This window comes from Arabidopsis lyrata (assembly GCF_000004255.2).
Source record: "Arabidopsis lyrata subsp. lyrata unplaced genomic scaffold ARALYscaffold_2, whole genome shotgun sequence".
NCBI classification, from domain to species: Eukaryota; Viridiplantae; Streptophyta; class Magnoliopsida; order Brassicales; family Brassicaceae; genus Arabidopsis; species Arabidopsis lyrata.
The window spans coordinates 8,298,759-8,323,827 of record NW_003302554.1 but is presented as its reverse complement, the minus strand read 5'-3'; the positions used below and the strand labels follow the sequence as shown (position 1 = coordinate 8,323,827).

General features: G+C 36.2%; 5 protein-coding genes across 9 annotated transcripts; 1 reads left to right on the top strand and 4 right to left on the bottom strand.

Moving 5' to 3' along the window:
* Positions 1–333: 333 nt before the first annotated feature.
* On the bottom strand, positions 334–2,016 carry LOC110230920 (the record flags this gene model as incomplete). Its single annotated transcript, XM_021035172.1, has 1 exon — positions 334–2,016. A coding segment is annotated over exon 1 (1,683 nt), but the record flags the coding sequence as incomplete, so codon positions are not given.
* A 764-nt stretch (positions 2,017–2,780) lies between these two features.
* LOC9322891 lies at positions 2,781–7,718 on the top strand. 2 transcript variants are annotated; one of them, XM_021035222.1, is made up of 12 exons: positions 2,781–5,081; positions 5,164–5,292; positions 5,385–5,540; positions 5,627–5,679; positions 5,762–5,907; positions 6,007–6,110; positions 6,225–6,422; positions 6,504–6,710; positions 6,800–6,947; positions 7,071–7,201; positions 7,290–7,379; positions 7,470–7,718. In XM_021035222.1, the coding sequence occupies exons 1-12, from the start codon at positions 3,138–3,140 to the stop codon at positions 7,563–7,565; spliced, it is 3,402 nt and encodes a 1,133-aa protein (XP_020890881.1). In that variant the 5' UTR covers positions 2,781–3,137; the 3' UTR covers positions 7,566–7,718. The 2 variants fall into 2 exon arrangements, with proteins under 2 accessions (XP_020890881.1, XP_020890880.1); XM_021035221.1 differs by having other exon boundaries at positions 7,275–7,379.
* Positions 7,719–8,170: 452 nt separating this feature from the next.
* Positions 8,171–12,469, bottom strand: LOC9322890. The gene is made up of 5 exons (XM_021035309.1): positions 12,222–12,469; positions 11,616–11,645; positions 11,318–11,361; positions 11,111–11,201; positions 8,171–8,830 (listed from the first exon to the last, which is right to left on the bottom strand). The coding sequence occupies exons 1-4, from the start codon at positions 12,467–12,469 to the stop codon at positions 11,113–11,115; spliced, it is 411 nt and encodes a 136-aa protein (XP_020890968.1). The 3' UTR covers positions 8,171–8,830; positions 11,111–11,112.
* A 926-nt stretch (positions 12,470–13,395) lies between these two features.
* LOC9322889 lies at positions 13,396–15,711 on the bottom strand. 4 transcript variants are annotated; one of them, XM_021035267.1, is made up of 9 exons: positions 15,095–15,424; positions 14,957–14,999; positions 14,735–14,860; positions 14,453–14,635; positions 14,223–14,364; positions 13,989–14,125; positions 13,784–13,864; positions 13,632–13,709; positions 13,396–13,542 (listed from the first exon to the last, which is right to left on the bottom strand). In XM_021035267.1, exons 1-9 carry the CDS (start codon positions 15,130–15,132, stop codon positions 13,489–13,491), a joined length of 882 nt encoding a protein of 293 aa, XP_020890926.1. In that variant the 5' UTR covers positions 15,133–15,424; the 3' UTR covers positions 13,396–13,488. The 4 variants fall into 4 exon arrangements, with proteins under 4 accessions (XP_020890926.1, XP_020890925.1, XP_020890924.1 ...); XM_021035266.1 differs by having other exon boundaries at positions 14,735–14,999; positions 15,095–15,430; XM_021035265.1 differs by having other exon boundaries at positions 13,396–13,709; positions 15,095–15,429.
* A 1,920-nt stretch (positions 15,712–17,631) lies between these two features.
* On the bottom strand, positions 17,632–19,656 carry LOC9322888. The gene is made up of 9 exons (XM_021035288.1): positions 19,239–19,656; positions 19,066–19,153; positions 18,891–18,986; positions 18,627–18,809; positions 18,414–18,555; positions 18,195–18,331; positions 18,020–18,100; positions 17,867–17,944; positions 17,632–17,779 (listed from the first exon to the last, which is right to left on the bottom strand). Exons 1-9 carry the CDS (start codon positions 19,244–19,246, stop codon positions 17,759–17,761), a joined length of 834 nt encoding a protein of 277 aa, XP_020890947.1. The 5' UTR covers positions 19,247–19,656; the 3' UTR covers positions 17,632–17,758.
* Positions 19,657–25,069: the final 5,413 nt, after the last annotated feature.

Below are 25,069 nucleotides of genomic sequence, written 5' to 3'. Positions count from 1 at the left end.
CTGTCTACGTACCCTTGGAAAGGGATCAAGCCATTCGTAGTTCGTATTATACTGGTAAAACTCGATAGGTAGAGTGGTTTTTTTTTTTTTTTTTTTTTTTTTTTTTTTTTGGTGGCTGCGCCTTGTAGAGTAACGTTTCATGTTGGCGGAGTTCTAGGAACGAGTTTTATCCCTTGAGTTAGATGCTTTTGGGTTGCGATCCATCATCGCGGCATTCTCTTCTTCGATCTTGACATAACGGTTGGCTCGGTGCAAGGCATCGCCGAAAGTTGATGGCCGAGCGATGATAAGATCTTCTCAAAACCGCGATCCAAACAACAACGCATTCCGAAGGGCACCGATTTCCGCATCATCGGTTATAGCTATGTTTGAAACGATTTTCTTGAATCTCTCAATAAACGTTCTAAGCGGTTCGCTTTCTTTCTGATACATGGTCCATAGGTCGGCGTTTGTAACTTCCTTGATCATGAAAACCGAGTGGTGCTGCAGGAACACGGTCGTGAGCTCTCGATAGCTATCGATCGAGTTAGCTTTGATTCGTGAGAACCAATTTAGTGCGTCCCCTGTCAGGTTTTCCATAAATATTAGGCAGCTCCCTGCGTCATTTTCTTCGACGGAGAAATGCGCACGATTGATGGCGATGCACATCGACTTAAGGAAGATTTTTGGGTCGGTGAGGCCGTTGTATGGGACTAATTTGACTTTGTTAATGTGAAGAACACGGATGGCCGAGAGGCGCTCTGTGAAGGGCGAGCGTTGTGTTTCTTCCAAAACCTTTTCCAGTTCAGGCGCCGCAGTGGTTGCCCGATGCATTTTGGAGGACATGTCTCTTATTAAGGCATTCAACCGTGTGAGCTCCCGTTCGCGAGAACGGTTTTCGTCGTCAATGTGGCGGCCATGCAAGAGTCGTCCGGTGTCTAGAGTTCGGTTGCGAAGTAGGTTGTGCCCGCTCCGTAGATTATGCCAGGTTGAAAGATTATGGCCGCTCTGTAGATGGTGACCGTGCTGCAAATGGTGGGCGCTCGGCAAGTTGTGGCCGTACTGTACGTTTTGGGCGCTCTGCATGTTGTGGCCGTGCGGCAAATTTTGGGCGCTCTGCATGTTTTGCCCGTGCGGCAAATTCTGGGCGCTCTGCATGATGTGGCCGTGCAGCAAATTCTGGGCGCTCTGCATGTCTTGGCCGTGCGGCAAATTCTGGGCGCTCTGCATGTTTTGGCCGTGCGGCAGATTCTGGGCGCTCTGCATGTTTTGGCTGTGCGTCAGATTCTGGGCGCTCTGCATGTTTTGGCCGTGAGGCAAATTCTGGGCGCTCTGCATGTTTTGGCCGTGCGGCAGATTCTGGGCGCTCTGCATGTTTTGGCCGTGCGGCAGATTCTGGGCGCTCTGCATGTTTTGGCCGTGCGGCAGATTCTGGGCGCTCTGCATGTTTTGGCCGTGCGGCAAATTCTGGGGGAGATGTTCGTCGATGGATCCGACGATGATAGATGCTGGGCCGCGTCGTCGAATCTCTATGCGTTCGGCTACCAGGGTTCGTGGAGACTGCAACTCTTCCTGATTATCGTGGGGTTGGGAAGTACGTCTTCGGCGTCGTAGTCGTTCGATCTGGCTCTGGGAAGCGACTTGTGCGGCTACGAGGGCGTCGATCCGTTCTGTGGTCCGCGCGTCATGGTTGTTGAGCCTATCCAGAATGGTCTGAACGAGGTCGTCCATGTGCGTGCCTTGGTGTGCGGCTCGGGCACGTCCTGGTGCGGTGCCTTCGGTTGCTCCTGCTGCGGCGGCTGCGGCGAGTGCGGTAGGTGCGCCAGGAGCCGGGACGGCGTGAGCAGCATCGGACTCCATTCCTGTGTTAGGTGTGAACAAGAGGCGGCGCGAGGGATCTAGCTCAGCGCGGGCAGCTACTAGGTCCAGCGGAGGTAGCCCCGGCGCGTCGGGCGCTGTTGGCGCGCCAGTGTCAGTTCCTCGGTTGCTTGAGGTGTCCGTCATGTCGTCGCGGATCGTTTGAGATTCGGTGTTCATTGTCTCGTCAAAAAAGGATAGCTTCGAACTAGCCCCACGGTGGGCGCCAATTGTTGGTACCTAGGTTGTAACAATAATAATGTACGAGATTTTGGGGGGTGAACGGAGCTAATCCTTTTATTAACGATATAAGCGATCGAGAGATTACAGAATGTAAGTTTTCGCCGCGGCGGTTATAGACTATCCGCCGAGCCGAACACTTAACGTGCGAAATAGAGAGACAAAATACGAAAACGAGCGAAGCGGCGAAACTCGGGCCAGGCGACGATGTCGGGCTAGGCAACGATTTCGGGCTCGGCAATGATTCTTCTTGTCTACTGGTTAATAACCTCCGGATCGGATCCCGTTCCCAATAATGCTTCTGATTATTTATAGGGAACAGGAACCCTAAAATTCCTTCTGTCTCCACTGTAAATGACGGTTTTGCCCTTCCGGGCTTAATGGGCTCTTCATAGTGATCAAGGCCCTCTTAAAAACTTGTGCCATCTGTTTTGGACCCCCTAACATATAGGGGGCAAAACCCATGTCCAACACTGACATTAAAGCCATTAAGGACTCAATGTCATAGCCATTAAGGACTCAATGTTATAGCATTAGAGTAGACTCAGTTACTGTTAACCATTAATTTATTAAAGTATTTTTCGTAACTTTTTTAAGTTTTTGTTTTCAAACTTAAAAAAACATGAGTTAGTATTTCAAAATACATAAATTTTGGGAATATTTTTACTAATTTTCTATAAAAAAAAAAAAGAAGAAACCAATTTCATTCTACTCCTAAACCCGAATTCGAAAAATTCATAAACTATTTTTGGGGTTTTATCTGTTTATATGTTAAACATTTACTCCGAGAAAGTGCAATCAAATCGACCAAGTTGTGTGATTTACTCCAAAACAAAGAATGCCCACAAGGTGTTCGACACAATTCCTTAATGACCAAAATGGGTCTCCCTTGTTTTTTCGCAAAGACTCTGTCACGTGGCTCATACGTGATAAACCCATCATCCTCTTCTATACCTTATTTGTTGATTTTTCCCGCTTCTCCTCTGTTTTCTCTCGCCAAGAACAAAACCTCTCAAGACCAAGAAAACGTAAGATTCTTCAGAATTGTTACTGCCTAACACATGGAGTTTACTTTCATGGAAGATGATAATGGCGACGAACTCTTCGACCTTGCCAAAGATTACTTCAAAGATGGAGATCACATCAAGGCCTTGGAGGTACTTGAAGATTTGTCTTTAGATCAAGGGAATGACGATCCCGTGGAGGGAATTCATGTTAATTACTTTCAAGGTACAATCTTTAGGGAACTAGCGGGAGATTCAGAGAACAATGATGTGAAAGTTACTTACTTGTTGGCTTCTGTTGAATGCTATTCCAGAAATCTCGGGTTATCTGCGTTTTCGGCTGGTACATTGTTCCTTTTGGCTCAACAGATTGAGTCAGTCTTGTATTACAAGCAATCTGTGCGTAAAGCAAAAGAAGGTTTATATAAAGCAGTGAGTATGCAGGAAGGAGAGTCAGTGAACAAGGAAAGGGAAGAACTGATGAGTATAATCGAACATGCAGAGTTAAGGATCGCTGAATCCAAGACTCGTGTTGATTCTCCTGTAGAAAACTGTGAACAACAAGTTAGGGAGTCAAAGGAAAATGGGGAGACAAGGAAGAGTGAACCTGATTTGTTTAAAAGGTTGAGGTCGTATTGGGCGGGTTTGAATGTTGAGATCAAAAGGAACTTTATGAAAGTAAGCACTGCAGAACTTAGGAGCTATGTCGAGGGAATATATAGCACAGGAGGACGAGATGCTTTGGAGCAAGTTCTAACTTCTGCAAAGGAAGACAGAAAATGGAGATTTTGGTTTTGTCGAACATGTTCGGTGAAGTTCTCCAGTCCTGAAGAATGTAAGAGTCATTTTGAACAACAACATGGAGCAGAATTTAAACCTTCTTCGGCAAAGGATATTACTAAGAGGATAAGTAAAGTCTGGACTCGTAAGATATTGGTTGGAGGTTGGGATCCAGTTGATGCAGTAGCTGCCATTCAATTGATTAAGAATCGGCTTGAAGATGTGAAAGCGTTTGCATATGAGAATGGATGGTCTAAAGACTGGCCTTTAGCTGCGGATAAAGAGCGCAGTGAGTTACTCAAGGAAATCCAGTCGCTCCTTGTGTCGTTTTGTGACCATAAAATTCTCTCCTGTAGCGTTCGAGACTGGGTGATGCATTTTCTTGTTCAGCATCTTGAAAACCTTGAAGTTTCCAAACATATTCTTACCGATTGTCGCCTAGTAGAAACACCTCAGAGTATCTGTTTTTTGGAATGTGGTGAACTCAATCAAATCCTGGATTTTCTAAAAAACATCAAGTGTGAAAGAGACGATGGTACAGATCTAGTTTGCAGAGCAGTGGACAGTTTCTATGCTGGTACTCGAGTTAAAGAAAAGATCGACTTTGACCCTCAGTTTTCATTTCTGCTCCTGGATAAGAGACTGCTCCAATGCAAGATTGCTCGATTCGATGACGAAGGGATAATCAATGTTTTTGATCACAATGTTCACTACGCTAAGGCACATGCTCAGGGAGATGATATCTTATCCTGGTTATTCGACAAATCTTCACAAGATGAGAGTATTCCGTTTCCCACACCTATCAGGGCACACAATCTTGATATTTGGATAGCTGTTTTGAGAGCAGTTCAGTTCACGTGTAGGACTTTGGGAACCAAATATGCAAAGAAATTGCAATACCTAGATTATGATGCAGCTCTTACTGGCGCCAAGAACTTGTGTATTAGCGAAGATGTGAAGAGAAAGAATCTTCACAAAGATCATTGGAACAGTTATGCATCTCTTTTATGCAAAAGATGTAAAGAAAGAGATGCCGGAGATTCTCTCACTACAAAAGCTTTCTTGTGTGTAGTACGAGATGTTCTCAAAGGAGCATCGTATCCGACATTGGATTTCCCCGATTTAGAAGATTACTTGACTGTTATACATGGGAGTACAAACCTCAGTGATGAATTAGTGTTGAAGTCCCTAGACCTTCTGAAATTTGTGGTCAACTTACTGGTTTGTTTCTGACCTGAATTTTGATTAACCACAGGTTAACATCTGTACAATGAAAGTTTTGAAAGTGTCTATTGATTTGCAGGTTCCTCTAATTGATTCAAAGATTTTGCTTATTGAAAATTCAAGGATTAATTTGCTGAACGGTCTCATCAGACTTTCTGTTTTTGACTACCGCTCTTACATTGGTCAACCAATGAAAGAAGTCATGCTGGTTGGTTTGATTTTATGCAGAGAGCTTTCATCTTCCTTCTGATTTGGTGTTTCACTTGTTACTTATATTATATTTGATGTCTCATTGTCTAGGATAGAATTTTAGATATGGAATCCAAAGTCAAGGCAGCCGCAACAGAAGAAGATATTTCACTCGAGAAAGAAGCAGATATTTTATTCGAGAAAGAAGCGGAGGAGGAGAAGAAATTACAGTCAAAGAAGAAGAAGAAGAAAAATAAAAGCAACAAGGTCTTTACAGTTCTAAATTCTCTATTTGCTTTGCTGACTTTTTGGTTACACAGTTGTAAGAAGGAATGGTCTTCATGGTGCAACAGAGAACTTCACCGAGCTTGTCTAGTGCCTTTAATGAGAATAAGACTGTTGAACAGTAAGTAACTCTCTTCTAGAAAAGAAATTTGGTTTCTAGTTTTGTAGGTTTTCTCAGCAAACGTATGCTTACATATGTCCAGTGAATCTTCTGTCAACCTTGAACCGGGTGTTACTTCTCCATTACTAAAAACGGCGGAAGAAGACTCTATGGAACCAGAAGATACTTTTTCAAGTGAAAGTGGTCAAACTTCACTCAACACTATCAATCAAGAGGATGCTACTAAAGGTGACCCTGGTTGAAAAGAGAGCTTCTCAACTGATAATGTTTTGAACTATTTTGTTGTATTTTGCACAACTCTTATTTCTTTCATTCGCCATCTTCAAGATATGGAAAACATGCCTGGAGAAGATTCATTCTCAGAACATTTGGAGTTTGCACACGGAGAAGCTGCAAACAGATACCGTTCAGCTCTTGACATGACGCTTAAGGTAAAGCAGTCACCAACAGAAAATTGACTCTCCTCTACTGATTCAGCTCATTCTTTGTTTTCATAGATTTTCTCTTCACTTCCTTACTTGCTTTGACAAATTCTGCTATTGCAGGCCCTCTTGAACATTAAGGCTCTTGAAAAGGATTTGGTGTATAATCGGCAACCATTTCATGGCAACTTGGAAGAACAAGTTCCTTATGCACTGCAAGATTTCTTTTCTGCTTTTGTGTCGGAACAGATAACAGAAAAGGGACTGTACAATTACCTACTGAGAAACATATTTGCTTCGTTAGAAGAAATTCATTCCATGGTATGTGCTAAGCATATTATTATTATTTGAGTGGATATGATTATTTTTACATGTTCATTCAATTTTTTTCACCCTTTTCAGTCAAGTGATGCTGCTGGGGTAGTTGTCGCGATCCTTGAGTTTTGTCATTTCTGGAAAAGTCCCGAAAGAGAAAGCTTGGTTACTCGCCTTTTTACGTTGGAGGAATATGAAAGAATGAGTTGTAGAAAATGCAGAAGGAAGCCAAATTATCCAGAGCAAAGTTCGTATGGAATTGTCATGGCTGCAGATTCAATCGTAGACCTGAAGGTATGTTTCATTTATTTCCCTCCTTGTCTTTCCTACAAAAGCTCGTAATATTTCTTTAAATTTGATTAGTGGTTTATATATACATGCAGTGTGCTTTGGGGAATATAAAATTTGAGGACGTCCTTAAAGTGATCCGCATGGAAGGTGAAATGATGTGTGATGTTAAAACAGGAGGCTGTGGAACGACGAACTTTGTTCATCACACTATAAGTAGATGCCCGCCTATCTTCACAATTGGTAAGTTTTGACCATGATTGCGATTTTATCTACCCATTTCATTTATTTCGATATGATAAAACATTGTGGAACGACGAACTTTGTTCACAACACTAATGTTTTTTTTTGGGTTTGCAACATTAGTGTTGGAATGGGAGAAGAACGAAACTGAAAAAGAAATATCTGAAACAACAAATGCTTTGCACTGGGAGATAGATATCAGCATGTTATACGAAGGCTTAGAACCAAACACTAACTACCGGCTTGTGTCAATGGTAAAATCTGAAACATTGTGACAAATGTTTGTGCTATTGTTCTTCTGTATTTCTCTATTACAGTCTCGATCAGAATATGGAAATGCAGATTGGATGTGTTGAAGAAGGAGAATTTATCTGCATGGCCTATACAAAAAACCGGTGGGTCAGTCTCAGACATGAAACTTTAGCAGAAGAGGTTAGAAGAAACAACTCCTTTGTCTTTTCTTGACCTGAATTGTGAACTTTGTTGGTCAGACATTTATTGGTAAGTGTGGTGATGCCATAGGTTGTTGGTAACTGGAAGAGTGTGGTCAGATTCTGTGGAGAAAGGAAACTTCGGCCGGAGATTCTGTTTTATGAAGCTACTCGATCCATGGCCTAACAACTTAACAAGTTGTATCAAACAGTATGTTACGTAGCATTGATGTATAAAACAGTGTCATGCTCCAGTTTAAAAGAAGTTGTGTTCATTATGTGAATAGAATTGTTGAAATTACAAAGCAGTGAAGTTGTTAAGTAGAGCTGGATTGATCTAGGATCTTTGGTTCGTTGCTTCAGTTTGTTTGATTCAAAGAGTGAATAAATAGAGAGAAAGTCTGGGCTGGAAAAAACAAAAAACGGTAACCACCAAAGCACTATAAAGTGTTTTGACTTAGACTCGAGCACTTTAGTATATACATCAATCCCTTTCCTTTACCATTGAAAACGTTTTATTAGTCTTCAGATCTCTGTCAAAACGTTTTATTAGTCATTATATATGCGTTTTGAGAGAAGGCTGCATGCGTATCTAATTGTTCTAGATGTGAAGAAATTGAATATAGATTGCTTTGAAGACTGGTATGCAGCCTTTTTAATAATGAAACGTTTTGAGAGAAGGCTGCATGCGTTTCGTAGAAAACGTTTTATTAGTCTTCAGATCTCTGTCAAAACGTTTTATTAGTCTTCTACCATGTATCCAGTGCTTCTGTTATTGAAAACACACACATAAGAAAAGAAAACATAAACACATGCAGTCGAAGGAGATTACGAGTTCAAAAAATGGCATTTGGGGTCGCATTTTCTGTGTTACGAGAGAACAGAAGTTGTATTTAACAACATTTCCCTTCAGTCTCATAACATTAGAAGAAAAAAGTACTATATATCTACTGCATTATATTGCTCATGACCATTTTTTTTTTTGGTAAAAGGTTAAATTTATACCAATTTTCTTTTTTGTTTCTGTACAAAACACAAACAACTAAAAGAAGAAGCTAGAAAGGAAAGCTAATACAACCAAAATAAATAGCTAGAAGAGAAGGAGAAGAAGAAGAAGAGGCAGGGAAGGAGAGAAGGCGATCCCTTAACGAACGGTCGAGGGAGGCCTGAGATGTGGATGGCGTGGAAGAGATATTGTTGAAGATCCGAGCATTGCGCTCTCGCCAGATGAGATAGCAAGCCGCTTGCAAGATGAGCTTGACGATAATGGTGCTGCTTGAAAAAGGTGGAGTCCTAGCCTGCAAAATCCAAGAAGATATGGATAGAAGTCCAGGAGGAGGAGAAGGCCAGAACCTTGTTGCAAAAGTTTCCCAAACCGAAGTAGAGTAGGCACAAACTTTATTTGCATAATCCTCCTTCTTGGCCAATTCACTACTGGTGGTAAACTAAACTCTGCACAAGATAAAAACATATTCAGATTAAAAATGTCTAATAGGCACTTTTTAATGAACTTTCAAGCTTCTCTTTAGCATCAGTGGACAGTTTCAACATTCTATTCCAGTATACTTGATCAAAGTTATATTTCTTAACAACTAGTTCACTGGTTTCTACAGCTAAACACATCATCATGTAGAATTATCATTAACATTAAACAAAATATTGCAATCAATTTCACAAACATATCTAACAAGCAATCAGACGTTTAAACCAGACATAAACTACGTTGATGTTGACTTTGACTTAACCCGGTTTAATCATATTCATTACTTACATAAATATGAGAATAGAGCCCTATATCTCGGTTTGACCTTGTTACACTGAAAAATCAATCCGGTTTTTCTGTAAATTAAACTAAAATTGTATTAAACCAATTGGTACTTTATTTTTACAACCAAAACTAAATAAAATTGTTTAACCCAAAACTAAAACAGTTTAATATAATGGATTTAAACCAAACCAAATCGATGTTAGGGCGGCAATTAAATTGGAATTTGATTAAACTGGAAAATAAATCCGGTTTTCAACTGGATTAAACCAATTGGAATTTTCGTTTAACTAATGTTGAAAACCAGACTTAACCGAATTAGTCAACATTCATTTTGTTGAAAACCATTATTCCTCCGTTGACATTTTCCGATCTGATTTTACCTTTTCACTTTTCAGTCTAAAACATTTTTTGAGGAAACATTTTGAAAATCTCTATAAAATACCCGTTATTGGCCAAATCGAATTTTTTTTTCTGATTTGGTTCATCATGGTGGTTTTAGACCCTACACGGCCAAGCTGTCTTTAGAATTTTTTTTTGAATCATCACTGATTAAGGTCAAGCAAAAGAAACTCGATGGGTTTTGGATGAAAACGTTTTGTAAATAAAAAATAGGGAAAAAAAGCATCATGTTCATGTTGGTTGTTTACTTGTTCTAGAGCCATTCACAGCCTCTAGAAGGCTGCACAGTAAGCTAGTAATAATAGCTCAGAGTCTCCCATTTTTCGCTTTGTTTAAATCATTTTCTTTAATTTCCAGATTATCAAAAGTTAAAAAAGAAGCATACCAATTCTCTCATGTGTATACTGGGAAATTATAGCTCCATTTTCCTTACAAGGCAAAAAACAAACAAACATAAAAGAAACATCTAGAAATGATTATGCATCTAGAAACACTAGATATAATTATATCATATCCTCCTTTAGAGACCTACGAAAGTAAATGAAACAGAAGAAAAAAAAAAGATTGGATGATATCTCAATTTTGGTTTCTACCTTATGTTTGCGGTTGACCAGATATTCCCAATGTTCCGTAAGAGTCAGTAATATTGTTCAAACTCATATGTATAGCTTGAAAATCTAACCTATTCAGGGAAAAATAACACATATGAGTACATTTCAATTACAAACAGGTTCTTATATATGATCTTAAACCTATTGATCTATCTATGGGTTTAAGAACATAAACATGTGCTTATTTTTAAGCTTCAAGACCAATCACTTAAGAACCATTAGAGTTCAAAACCTCATCAAAGGCCAGTCACACCACCTGATAATATTGCAATAACATGGAGTCAGTAATATAATCAGACGATATTCATCTTTCAGTAGTAAGATAAGAATTTTACTCAACACAACAAATTAACAGAGGCATACAACAACCAATCAACCAACCTGACAAGGAATTTGCTTGGAATTTTTATTTTCTCCAAGAGAATCACTCTTTCAAACCTGCAAAATTAAACAGCAATAATTTAGACTGAGTATCCGGCAATGCTGAAACACAGCATACGTCTAGAAGCTCCAAAAAAGGTTTAAGGATATATCTAATTTTGGTTTGTAACAACTATACTATCTTTCTTCTTTCATGCTTACTAATTATATAATGCGACCAGATTATAAGTTTGAAGTTACCATTTCTTTACCAGAGAGAGAGAGAGAGCGCAGAGGAAAGCTTACTGCTGTTTTTCTCACGTGTGCTTTAAAACCAGCTGATCTTTTTCCTGCTCCAAGATCCATTACAACAGTCATGTTTGATCTTCAGTTTCATCACGCTTTTCCTGAATGGAAGAATAAACATATGAATCTACTAATCTTGAGCAAATATAGATGAAACCCACAAAACAATATTAGTAATAGCTAGGAAAGTAAACAAGCTTGAAACAGATAATCACTTAAGCAATTAAAAAGGGGAAATTCCAGATTCATATACCAAGGAAAACTGGATTTACGTAATGAAATATTTACCTCTAGATAGGGTTTGACGAAAAGAAATATGGAAGACTCAGAGAGTAACTGCAAAGGCATCTCCTAATTATATCTACCACAAAGATTCTTCCTACAATTATGATTAAAAACTAAAGCACATAAACGTTAAAGAGCCAATAACCAAATCCAAGAATAAAAATGTTAAACTGTAGAATAAGTATTGGAAGACTCAACACCAAATCTAACCTTTTTTCATTTGCTTTGCTCCATATACAAGGTCCAACAGTAGCCTGTTCACATGTCAAAATCCAAGAGATCATCAACACTGAGAGAAGGGATGAAATTTAGTTGAGTCCACATTTAATTAGTGTAAGAAAAAGTTTCTCTCTTTGTGATGCAACAACCTTGTATGATAAATTTGTCTACCAAAATACTAATCGAGACTAAGAACCCTATATATCACGACCATAAGTATGCAAAACACAAAACAAGTATTGCCTTTAACTGTAGAATAAGTATTGGGATACTCAGCACCAAATCTAACCTTTTCCATTTGCTATGGTCCAACAGTAGCCTGTTCACATGCCAAAATCCAAGAGATCATCAACACTGAGACAAGGGATGAAAATTAGTTGACTTAAGACATTTAGTTAGTACAAGAAAGAGTTTCTCTCTTTGTGATGCAACACACGACAACAGCACACACATACACACACACACATATGTATTCTGAAAAGGCTTAACTTTTTAACATTATAGTCATAGATGTAGACTAAAAACCCTACATATCACGACCGCAACACAGGACAACAACACACACATACACATGTCTTGTGAAAAGGCTTAACTTTTTAACATTATAGTCATAAATAAAGTTACAGAATCAATATAAATCTAAGTCAACTATGAGCAGCAATGGATCTGAATATTGAATATAGCTTAACTCGTATTATTTTTGTAACACCAAAATATACGATCAAACATATAAAAGTATGTCAATTTAAAATCTGATAAGAATTTGACATTAAAGATATGAATTGAATACGACCAAAAAAAAATTAAACACCCAAACCAACAGATCTCGTGAAATTCAAAACCAAAAATTCATAATCGTGAGATTAGCGATGGAAGAGATAAGGAAAAGACTTGCTTGTAGAGAATTAGTGCAGTATCATTGGTCGACGAATCAAAACCTTCGAGAGCGATGTAAGATGCGGCGGCGTAGAACTTCTCCGGGTAAGCGGGACATTGCTCGACCCATAGCCATAGCCATTTCTCTATCTCTCTCTCTCTCTGACTTCGTCTGCGGATTCGATCAAAGCTGGAGAAGCCGAGGAGCGGAGCGGAGCGGAGATATGAAGAATTGAAAACCTTAATTAGAGAAAAATTAATAAGCATTTGATTTATATAAAATAACAAAATATACGCGTCCAAACTACGTCGTATTGTAACGGCACTATGACAGCTGGCAGTTTGGCTAAATTAAAAACTTAGGCAAGTGGCATTGACCATAAAAAACATTTAGCTCATGCGCCAAAACTACCAAAACTACGTTGTAATTTTAACCTTGTAATGTAACGGTAATAATAATTTGAAAAACAACAATTGACATTCCTTATTTCCTTTCCGTTAAAACGCTGTCGTTTCTACATGGTAATAGTATCAAAGACTTGTTTTTTTTTGTCAAACTCTTTTGTTTTCTGTAATTATTCACTTGTTTCGGAAAAAAAAAAAGGCAAAACAGAGAACTGTGAAGACTTCTTTATCTATTCGACAGTCAAAAACGTCTTTGGCTATCAAGTGTCTTTGACTAATCATAGTTTCAAAGAAAGAACAAAATATATATATATATATATATATATATATATATGTTGAGACACTTGATAGAATTGTGAAGTTTATTTATCATACGTTGAACATATTATATTTTCGTTTCCCACATGGTCTTCATGGTACAACAGAGAACTTCACCGAGCATCCTTGATGAGAATAAGACTGTTGAACAGAACAGTAAGTACATCTCCTCTAGCAAAGAAATTTGGTTTCTCATTAGTCTTTTCAAAAGTCTCAAACGCCTCTAGATTAAAAATAGGTCTTACACATCGATCGATATGTTTTGGTCTAGGTGGGATGATTGTCTAAACCTAACATATGATAAACAAATCTTCCACTTGAGGATCTGAACAACACAAGTGTTTCCACTCACCGGCCATTAAGTATATTGTGTCAAAATGTAAATGAGTACATCAAAGAAGAGAACTAGAACACAAGTGTTGTCCATTAAAGAGATTGAGCAATTCAAGTGTTACCAGCCAATACATCAAACGAAATGCAAACTGAGCTGTTTCTGTAAACTGGTATCTAACTATCTACATTGATCAATGATCATAGCAATCAGTCAGGATGCTGAATTTGGGCTAAGAAATAACACACGAGTCTTCAGATCCCTTCGCGGAAAACATCTGCTCCCTCTGCATAGTATGCAATTCAAGAAGGTGGAATTGAGAACACAACACAAGAAAAGAAAAACATAACAAAGTATGCAGTCAAAGGCGCTTACATTTTCAAAAAATAGAATCTCAGGTCGAATATGCAGTTTTCGAAAAATGCTGAGAACACCATCCCACTCTCCAATAACCTAGACAACCAAAATACAACACTCAGTCACAGATCGAGTAACCTGCTTGGATTACAAAAATGTCCAACCTTTACCTCTTTCTGAGAACAAAAGTGTCTGACCCATCTATTGTTTTCATAAGCTACACAGTTGTATCGATCTCCATCCGAGCAAACCTGAATATATATTAACATTTCTTATCAAAAAAAGAATAGATTAACACTGGAGTTGTTTCTGGTAACATAATCTTCAATAGGAAACCCAAATAGAACTGAAACGAACTAGTTACTTGGCCCTTACCATTGAGACAAGACGGTATTTAGTGAATGCACTGTCACCTTCGTATCGGTATATTGCACTAATATCAATCTCAGTCGCTAGAACAGAAGTTGTATCGAATATCTCTCCTTCAGTCTCATTCTTCTCCCACTCAAGTGCTAAGAAATACGAGAAAAAAAAAAAAAGACTAAACCATCAGCATTATGTTGCTGATGTCTAATGACCAGTGAACTTCATAGCTTATCATATGCTTACCAATTGTGAAAACAGTTGGAAGTTTGTTTATCATACGTTGAACATAGTTTCGTTTCCTACATCCTTCCTTATCACAAGGCATCTTTAAGCCTATCCTTATGATCTGAACGATCTTCTCGAATGTAAGATTCTCGAATAATCCCTATGAATGATAATCAAATACGTTTCTAACCTCACTTTCATGAAAGACTTGTTTGCTTAAAAGATTAAAAGACAAAAAAATGACTTACCTTGGTTTCTCTGAGTGAATTAGCAGTGATGATCATACCATAAGAACGTTTAACTGGATACTCCAAATCCATCTTGCATCTATTGCAAATCTTTTTCGCCAATTCGTACACTTCAAAGTACGGGTTCCAGGGAGGTAAATTCTCCAAGATGTATACAAACAGTTCAAAGACATTATTTGCTTCCTGTAGAATACCAAAAAAAAAAATTTAACTTGAGAAAGAAGTAACTAACACACATATATATAAGACAAAGGGTTTTAAAGATGAGAGCAGAGGGGAGACCGGAGGTTGACTGAGACTGAGATTGTTGATAAAAGAAAGACGAAGTATGTCTTCCTTAAGAAAAGAGCCAGTGAAGCTCTGACGTACTTTGTTCTGTCTTTCAAAAACGCTAATTTGCCACAGAGACTGCAAAAAAATCACATTCTTGAAAACTTTAACAAGATCGATAAAACAGATGCAGGATTTGTTTTTTTTTTTTGGGTTTGTTGAAATCTGCAGAACCTTGAGTATCATATTAAGTGATGAGTCCTCTGCGTCGTATTCTCTGAACAATAGATAAGCAACAAACAGACGAATTCTCAGAGAAATTATATGGGAAAAAGCATAAGTATACTCGGAGGAGGAGATTTTACTACTTACATATCTAGTTTCTTGTGAATATCTTCGGCTTTCTCCATGATTTGGAACGAAAGTGAAACCAGGAAAAGAAAACAATGGCGATTTTCTTTCTTGATTTTCTCGAGAAAATTAAAAAAGGAACAGAGAGAAAACAGAGAGAAGAAGACGAAGGGCAAGGATTAAAGGGTTTATTGGGTCAAAAGTCGGTTAGTTTGTTCACGTGACTCTCACGTGATATATATTGAGTATTGAGAATTGAGCGCCAAAATTGCAACTGTGATCTTATGCCACAAGAAACCCAAAATCATGAATTATGGTATTGTGAACTTTTGTCAAACACTTCGTGGGCATATAAATCCATTTGGTGTAGAACACAAAGTAAGAGAACAAGCATTCCACAGCTTCTCAACTTGAAAGACACTAATTAAGATTCTTCTAACCATTTCTGGATTGACATTAATTCTTTTGTTCGTTGACTTGAGGCCATCTATTAGCGTGAAGATTAGAAAGCAGAATGTGTGTATTATTAGGAGGAAAGAAGTTGAATTGTTTCAGGAATCTCTAATGTGTTTCTTCTTTCCCAAGATTCACCAAATGGTTTGGTTTGCACTATTATCTTCGTCTGTTAAAAGACTTATAATTAATACTTTCTGCAATTTTTGGATGTGATGTTCCAAGGTGCATCTTTTGTGAAATAAATATGATGATGATTCAAACAACACTAGACATAGAGGCACTACAAATTCTAATCGTCAAAGCTTCTTCCCTTTATTCCATTCCTTTCTCTGTTTCTTGAGGTACAATAAAGAAAGAAAAGACTTTGAAGAAGTAAGATAAGAACCAGAAATTACCTTGGCTAGGGTTCTTTTCTGGCTTAAGGTTCCAACGTGAATGACCAAATTTTGATTCTAAAAGGACTAGCAAGCAGTACCTTCTCTTCGAAACAGACTAGCCACCCGAGAAAACAAGCGCAAACAAGGTGATCACAAGTGCAACAGATAATATCAATGCACAAATTTTAAACAAACTAGATAAGTTGGTAAATCCTCTTTTACAGCTGATTTGTGTTTTCTTTTACAACTAAAAAAAGGAAATTTGAGTAGAATGCATTGGATACCAATAACTCACAGCTATAGCAGAGGCGGCAAGACTAGATCTTTCCCGTGGATCTCTACGGTAATAGTTATCAAATACAAAAACGTACCACGCAAATGGGAAGACAAATCCAAGAATAAACCTAACAGAAACATGTAAAAGAATCTGCTTCAGCAAGACCATGTATCCAAAAGCAACAATAATACGAAGAAAAGAGAGTGAGTGCTGCTTACTCACGAGGAAGGGACTTGTAGAACAGTCCTAACTCATAGTCCTCACCATCATCATGGATTAGAATATACATGCCTCTCTTAATTTTGTTCCTCTAAATCTGCTCACATATTCCAACACTCACAAGCAACTCAACAGTAAACAATCACACAGAGATAAATACCAAATAATAGTATCATAAGAATTATAAATACAAACAAAAACAGAAATCTAAGTACAACAAGAAGAGAAAGGAAAAAAATTTGTGAACATACTCTCATTCACGGCGAAAGAACTGCAGTGGTACCTTCAGTATCGCCAATGAAACCTGAACCTCGATCAGAAAAGATTCAGATCTTACTCATTGTGTCATACAAAAATGTAAGGCAGAAACTTTTGATGTAAGAAAGTCAAAGCTGAGTTTTTTACACAGAAGCAGGCCAAATGCAACAACCAATGTCAAGCAGAAATCAAAACCTGATCAAACCGAGAAATTCGTTATCTGGGGTGACCAAAATGACTGAAGGATCTTCCTTCCACACAATATCATCATAAGAAAACACTTTGGCTAAACAAGAAACCAACTGCTCATGAATCACTTCTTCTGAAGGAAGCAAGGTATCCGTCTCTTTTCGCAACGATGTAACTTGTTTATCAGGAATCCCATAAGGTACAATGTGCTCAAAGTATTTCAAATCAGGATATATGTTAAAGGCCAAACCATGACAAGTGATTCCAGAAGATATTCGAACCCCAATAGCAGCAATCTTTCTATCACCAACCCAAACCCCAGTATCATATTCGTTTCCCGCACGAGCTTTCACGCCATAAATAGAAGCAAATCCGATGAGTGACCGCACCAATGTCCCAATATCTGGATTCTGAAATGTGATGAGCTTTACTCTCGGAAATGTGATAATCTATATCTGTATCGCCCCCACAACTTTTATACATTTTCCAAATTGGCCCCATTAATCCTTAAACTACAAACTAATGATGGTAATTAACCAAATACTAAATTCATCAATTTTAGTGAAGAGATCTCTTATGGCCATGAATTTAACCTTTCGTATATAAAAATACTGTACATAATCTATTCTTACATACTCTCAGGAACAAACAATACTTAAATCTCCTTATAAACAAGGTCAAGCTTGCATGTATTGTTGTTGTGTTAAGGATCAGCAAAAAATGGTTATCTATTACACAAGTGTTCAATGATCATAACAATCAGGATACTGAATTTGTGCTGAAGAAAACATATACAAATCTGTTCACAATGTTGTAACACCACCAAATCATATTTCTACTCACTCCTATAGTTTTTGACTTAGACTCCAAGCACTTTTCTCTATACACCAATTGAAAACTCTTTTTTATTTATTGCTCCTTCTTCATAACCTGCAATTCAAGTAGGTGGAATTGAGAACACACACATAATAAAAGAGAAAAAACATGAGCAAGTATATGCAGTCAAAACGAGCTTACACTTTCAAAAAACAGAATCTGGGGTCGAATACTCTGCGTTAAACAAATGCTGACAACACTATCCCAGTCTCCAATAACCTGGACAAACAACATACCCTCACTCAGGTAAACAAGTCACAGTTCAACATACAAAAATGTCTAAAAGCTTTATACCTCTATCTCAGAACGAAGATATCTGACCCATCTATTGTTTTCATAAGCTACACAGTTGTATCGTTCTCCATGCGAGCAAACCTGAATATATTACCATTGGAGTTGTTTCTGTTAACATAATCTCCTATCTGAAACTTAATGGAATTGAAACAAATTGTATATACTTGACCCTTACCATTGAGACAAGACGGTATTTAGTGCATGTACTGTCACCTTTGTATTGGTATATCACACTAACATCAATCTCAGTCGCCAGAAAAGAAGCAGTATCGTATATTTCTCCTGCAGTCTCATTCTTTGTCCACTCAAGTGCTAAACAATACGAGAGGAAAAAACCTCAAAACTACTGCATTTTGCTGTTGAACATAGCTTATATTATATATCACAGGCTTACCAATTGTGAAAACAGATGGAAGTTTGTTAATCATACGTTGAACATAGTTCCGTTTTCCACATCCTTCCTTATCACAAGGCATCTTTAAGTTCATCTTGATGACCTTAACGATATTCTCAAATGTAAAATGCTTGAATACAGACTGCAAATAACCAATAACACTTTCACGAGACTGAATTCTACTTTCAATGTATAAGAAAAAAAGAGACTTGCCTTGACTTCTCTGAGTGAACTAGCATTGATGATAAGACCAAAAGAACGTTCAGTCGGATATTCCAAATCCATCTTGCATCTATTGCAAATCTTTTTCGCCATTTCGTATACTTCAAAGTACGAACCCCAGTTAGGCAGAGCTTCCAAGATGTTTAGAAACAGGTCAAAAACACCATTTGCTTCCTAAAGCGTAAAGAACAAGAAAACATCAAGTCTTGAGAAAGAAGTAATCAACATAGATTTTTAAAAGATGAGAGGTTAGACCAGAGGATGTTTGAGACTTAGATCGTTGAGAAGGAACTCATGAAAAACAGGTTCATCTTCTCTGGAGCTTGCGAAAACGTTAATGTCCCATAGAGACTGCACAAATTCACATTCTTGAAAACATATACCAAGATCGACAAAAACAGAGTCTTTTGGTTTGTGAAGTTTTCGAAACCTTGATTATCATATTAAGAGCTGAAACACAAGTGGCGTTTCGTTTCACTACAGATTCCTCTGCATCGTCTTGCGTTACTGATCGATCTCTGAACAATAGATAAGCACCAAGAAGAAGAAAATGTATGAGAAAAGCATAAATATACTTCGGAAGATGAGGATTAAACTACTTACGGATCCATCTCAATGATCGAAAGGAAAAGCTTCTTTATTTGAATATGGTTTTCCTAGGGAGAACACAACAATGGAGATTTTCTTTCTGAATTTTCTCGAGAAAATTAAAAGGCAGAGAAAGAAAATGGGAAAGAAGACGAAAGGCGAGGACTTTTACTTATAGGGTCAGAGTCGGTTAGTTTGTTCTCACGTGATCCTCACGTGATAATATATCAAGAATTGAACGCCAAAAATTGTAATGAAGCTTTGTAATCTTATGCCACAAGAAACACTAAATCATGAATTATGGGATTTTGTCAAACACTTGGTGGGCATAAACATTATTCTAAAGGGTTATCGATTCAATCAAAAGAACAAGGGAACAAACATTCCAATAGTATAAAATGAAACATGCTTTAAAAAATATACCAATTGGTGGTAAAAAAAATGAATGGTAAAAAATGATGTATTTGGTGTTCAAAAAAATAAAATAAAATGATGTATTTTAACAAAAAAAAAATGATGTCGAAAAAAAAGATTTTTTGGAAAAGAGATTTTCGACCAATAAGCCTTTGTTTTTTTTTTTTTTTTTGACATCTTTGGATCGACAAGGCCCGATCCATAGCCAATCCCTACTACGCGGGGTAACGCGACTTACTGGAGTCGAACTCCGGTAGGGAAGGCGGAGTCAAATAAGCCTTTGTTTATTGGACCTATTTAGCAATTCTTTTTTTTTTAATGGAAACTAGGTGATGTCCGCGCAAATGCGCGGAGATAATTTTGTGGCAAAGGTAAAATAATGAGAGATTAGAGAATGTTTAGGGTTTAGGGTAAGAAAATATGGGAAATGATGACAAAAAAAAACCGTGATATTATAAATGCTAAACAAATAAGACACTAATCATTTTTTTAAAAAAATTGCAAGACAATAAGACATCAACGAACGTCATTACTCCATAGCATTCTCTTTGCGTGTGACGATATGTACTTGGTCGTTTTCCGATTTAGAACACAAGAAACAATTAACGTTCAATCGCCAACTTTAGAGTTTTGATTGTGAATGGAAAAAACAAAAAATAATTACCAACAAAGCATCTCGTCGGTAATACTGACTATTTATTGTCAAACTCATCAATCTGCAAATGATTTCTACGTTTATCAAGTTCTCTTTCATCGGATTGTAGAAAACCGTCAATTTTGTATCTCTTGTTTTGCTATCATGGTTATAGCAACACTCATCAATGAGCAAATAATTTTTACATTTATCAAGAGCTCTTTCATTACGTTGCAGAAACCCATCAATTTTTTTTTTATATCATGGTTATAGTCAAACTCATCCATAAGCAAATGATATTTACGGTTATCAAAGACATTTTTATAACGATGTAGAAAACCGTCAATTTTACCTATTTTTTCATTATAATGGTTATAGCAAAACTCTTCAATTAGCAAATAATTTATACATTTATCAAGAGCTCTTTCATCAAACAGGAGAAAACCTTCGATTTTGATCTCTTTTTTTTTTTTTGTTATCCTGGTTATAGCCAAACTCATCATCAACAAATGATTTCTACGTTTATCAAGAGCTTTTTCATGAGGCTGCATAAAACTATCATTTTTACTCTTTTTGTTGCAGAAAACTGACAATTTTACCCATTTTCCGTTATAATGGTTATAGCAAAACTCTTCAATTAGCAAATGATTTATACATTTACCAAGAGCTCTTTCATCAAACAAAAGAAAATCGTCAATTTTGCTCTTTTTTTTGTTATCGTGGTTATAGCCAAATTCACCATCAACAAATGATTTCTACTTTTATCAAGAGCTTTTTCATGAGTCTGCATAAAACCATCAGTTTTGCTCTTCTTGTTTTTTTAACATGGTTATAAACTCATACATCAGAAAATAATTTCTACGTTTATCAACAGGTGTTTTATTAGGCTGTAAAAAAACTGTTAGTTTCGCTCGTTTTTTTGTTATCATGGTTATAACTTATCTCATCAAGCAGCAAATGATTTCTACGTTTATCAAGAGCTCTTTCATCATGCTGCAAAAACTTATCAATTTTGCTTATTTTTTCGTTATAATAGTTATAACAAAACTTTTTAATCAGCAAACCATTTCTACGTTCATCAAGAGTTTTTTCATGAGACTACAGAAAACCGTCAAATCTTCTCCTCTTTTTTTGTTATCATGGTTGTAGCTACACTCATCAATCATCAAATAATATTTACGTTTATCAAGAGCTCTTTCATTACATTGCAGAAAACCATCAACTTCTTTTTTTTTTTATCATGGTTATAACCAAACTCATCAATCAGCAAATGATATTTACGGTTATCAAGGACATTTTTATAAAGTTGCAGAAATTTGTCAATTTTACCCATTTTTCGTTATAATGGTTATAGAAAACTCTTCAATTAGCAAATGATTTATACATTACTAAGAGCTCTTTCATCAAATAGAAGAAAATCGTTACTTTTGCTCTCTTTTTTTGTTATCCCGGTGATAGCCAAACTCACCATCAACAAATGATTTCTACGTTTATCAAGAACTTTTTCATGAGGCGGCTGCATAAAATCACATTTTTGCTCTCCTTGTTTTTTTTTTTATCATGGTTATAAACTCATAAATCAGAAAATAATTTTTACGTTTATCAGCAGGTGATACATTAGGCTGTAAAAAAATCGGTAGTTTCACTCATTTTTTTGTTATCATGGTTATAGCATATCTCATCAAACAGCAAATATTTTCTACGTTTATCAAGAGCTCTTTTATCATGTTGTAGAAACTTATCAATTTTGCTCATTTTTTCGTTATAATGGTTATAGCAAAACGTTTCAATCAGCAAACGATTTCTACGTTTATCAAGAGCTCTTTCATGAGACTAAGGACAACCATCAAATCTTCTCCTCTTTTTTTGTTATCATGGTTATAGCCAAACTCATAATTAACAAATGATTTCTACGTTTGTCAATAGTTTTTTCGTGCGGCTGCAGAAACCATCAATTTTGCTTCTTTTTTTGTTATTATTATTATAGCCAAACTCATCAATCAGCAAATGATTTATAAGTTTATTAAGATCTCTTTCATTAGATTATAGAAAACCGTCAATTCTACTTCTCTTGTTTTGTTATCATGGTTATAGCCAAACACATCAATCAGCAAATAATTTTTACGTTTATCAAATTCTTTTTCATGAGCTTGTAGAAAACCGTCAATTTTGTTCATTGTTTTTAGTTTTTATTGTTATAGCCAAACTCGTCAATCCGCAAATGATTTCTATTTATCAAGTTCTTTTTCATCGGAGCCGTCAATTCTAGTTCTCTTGTTTTGTTATCATGGTTATAGCCACACTCATCAATCATCAAATAATATTTACGTTTATCAAAAGCTCTTTCATTACATTGCAGAAACCCATCAATTTTTTTTTTTTTTTTTATCATGGTTATAACCAAACTCATCAATCAGCAAATGATATTTACGGTTATCAAGGACATTTTTATAGAGTTGTAGAAAACTGTCAATTTTACCCATTTTCCGTTATAATGGTTATAACAAAACTCTTCAATTAGCAAATGATTTATATATTTACCAAGAGCTCTTTCATCAAACAAAAGAAAATCTTCAATTTTTCTCTTTTTTTTTTTATCCCGAATAAAGCCAAACTCACCATCAACAAATGATTTCTACGGTTATCAAGAACGTTTTCATGAGGCTCCATAAAACCACATTTTTGCTCTTCTTGTTTTTTTTATCATGGTTATAAACTCATAAATAAGAAAATAATTTTTACGTTTATCAACAGGTGTTTTATTAGGCTGTAAAATAATCGTTAGTTTCACTCATTTTTTTGTTATCATGGTTATATCATATCTCATCAAACAGTGTTATCATGGTTATATCATATCTCATCAAACAGCAAATGTTTTCTACGTTTATCAAGAGCTCTTTTATCATGTTGTAGAAACTTATCAATTTTGCTCATTTTTTCGTTATAATGGTTATAGCAAAACGTTTCAATCAGCAAACGATTTCTACGTTTATCAAGAGCTCTTTCATGAGACTACGGAAAAACAATCAAATCTTCTCCTCTTTTTTTGTTATCATGGTTATAGTCAAACTCATAATTAGCAAATGATTTCTACGTTTGTCAATAGTTTTTTCGTGAGGATGCAGAAACCGTCAATTTTGCTCAGTTTTTGTTATTATTGTTATAGCCAAACGCATCAATCAGCAAATAATTTCTAGGTTTATTAAGATCTCTTTCATTAGATTATAGAAAACCGTCAATTCTTCTTCTCTTGTTTTGTTATCATGGTTATAGCCAAACACATCAATGAGCAAATAATTTTTACGTTTATCAAGTTCTTTTTCATGAGCTTGCAGAAAACCGTCAATTTTGTTCATTGTTTTTTTGTTTTTATTGTTACAGCCAAACTCGTCAACCTGCAAATGATTTCTATTTATCAAGTTCTCTTTCATCGGAGCCGTCAATTCTGGTTCTCTTGTTTTGTTATCATGGTTATAGCCACACTAATTAATCAGCAAATAATTTTTACGTTTATCAAGGGCTCTTTCATTACATTGCAGAAACCCATCAACTTCTTTTTTTTATATCATGGTTATAACCAAACTCATCAACCAGCAAATGATATTTAAGGTTGTCAAGGACATTTTTATAAAGTTGTAGAAAACTGTCAATTTTGTTCATTGTTTTTCGTTATAATGGTTATAGCAAAACTCTTCAATTAGCAAATGATTTATACATTTATCAAGAGCTCTTTCGTCAAACAGGAGAAAATCATTAATTTTGCTCTCTTTCTTTTGTTATCCTGGTTATAGCCAAACTCACCATCAACAAATAATTTCTACGTTTATCAAGAGCTTTTTTATGAGGCTGCATAAAATCATCATTTTTGCTCTTCTTGTTTTTTTTTTATCATAGTTATAAACTCATAAATTCGAAAATAATTTCTACGTTTATCAACAGGTGCGCTTCGCCCGGGTGGAATGTTTTCTTAATATGTAAGAGATATTTGTATCTATGTATATAGTTTGTTTGACACGAATTTTATTGTAGTATTGAATATAATATTTTTGATTAGGAATATAGTAGTAGAGTTAAATCTGTTGTATAAATTCCAAGGCAAGTAATTGATAGTATAGATTAATGTGGGATAAGGGTTTGTGGGAATATTTTGATTACAAAGATAAAGCAATACACAAACATTCACATGTGTAATCTTTTGTTAATATGTAAGAGATATTTGTATCTATGTATATAGTTTGTGTTTAAGAATTTCATTGTAGTATTGAGTAAAATATTTTTGATTAGGAATATAGTGGTAAAGTTGAATTTTGTGTATAAATTGTAGGGGCAAGTAATTGATAGTATAAATTAATGTGGGATAAGTGTTTATGGGAAATTTTTGATTACAAAGATAAAACAGTATGCATATCATATTAAGTGTTTTAGGTCCCGATTAAGTGTTAGGCACGTAGATAACATAAATAAACGTTCTACATATATGAAGACCCGGAGAAAACGTATTAACATCATGTATATTTTATATTAATTTAGTAATAATATTGTACAATTTGAAGTGGTTATTTTAAATGTAATGCACATATATAAAATGATGACGCTATTTACAATCCGTTCAAGTGAAAAAGAGTACTGTGCTTTTTATTTCAATGGACGAATATATCTACATACCATGCATGTTTTTATTATTATTACCAGAGTTTCAGACAGAAACAAATGCAACTATCGACACAAATTAATGTGTTTGAAGAGTTTCTTGTTCAGCTCATATTTAAAGCCCTAAAAATTCCAATTGCTAACCCTG

Excerpts from the sequence above, each read along its gene's own strand:
- LOC9322888 (XM_021035288.1), bottom strand. Across the intron at positions 18,101-18,194 it reads AATACCGTCTTGTCTCAATG|GTTTGCTCGCATGGAGAACG; the intron begins GTAAGGGTCAAG and ends TAATATATTCAG. Across the intron at positions 17,780-17,866 it reads AGATTCTGTTTTTTGAAAGT|GTTATGAAGAAGGAGCAATA; the intron begins GTAAGCTCGTTT and ends CTTGAATTGCAG.
- LOC9322890 (XM_021035309.1), bottom strand. The coding sequence starts at position 12,469 with ATGCTTATTAATTTTTCTCTAATTAAGGTTTTCAATTCTTCATATCTC. Across the intron at positions 11,646-12,221 it reads ACTGCACTAATTCTCTACAA|GCTACTGTTGGACCATAGCA; the intron begins GCAAGTCTTTTC and ends GCATGTGAACAG. Across the intron at positions 11,362-11,615 it reads GACCATAGCAAATGGAAAAG|GCTACTGTTGGACCTTGTAT; the intron begins GTTAGATTTGGT and ends ACATGTGAACAG.
- LOC9322889 (XM_021035263.1), bottom strand. The coding sequence starts at position 15,132 with ATGGAGAAAGCCGAAGATATTCACAAGAAACTAGATAT. Across the intron at positions 15,000-15,094 it reads ATTCACAAGAAACTAGATAT|AGAATACGACGCAGAGGACT; the intron begins GTAAGTAGTAAA and ends TCTATTGTTCAG. Across the intron at positions 14,636-14,734 it reads TCAGTCTCAGTCAACCTCCG|GAAGCAAATAATGTCTTTGA; the intron begins GTCTCCCCTCTG and ends GGTATTCTACAG.
- LOC9322891 (XM_021035221.1), top strand. The coding sequence starts at position 3,138 with ATGGAGTTTACTTTCATGGAAGATGATAATGGCGACGAACTCTTCGAC. Across the intron at positions 6,111-6,224 it reads CTCTTGACATGACGCTTAAG|GCCCTCTTGAACATTAAGGC; the intron begins GTAAAGCAGTCA and ends CTGCTATTGCAG. Across the intron at positions 6,711-6,799 it reads ATTCAATCGTAGACCTGAAG|TGTGCTTTGGGGAATATAAA; the intron begins GTATGTTTCATT and ends ATATACATGCAG.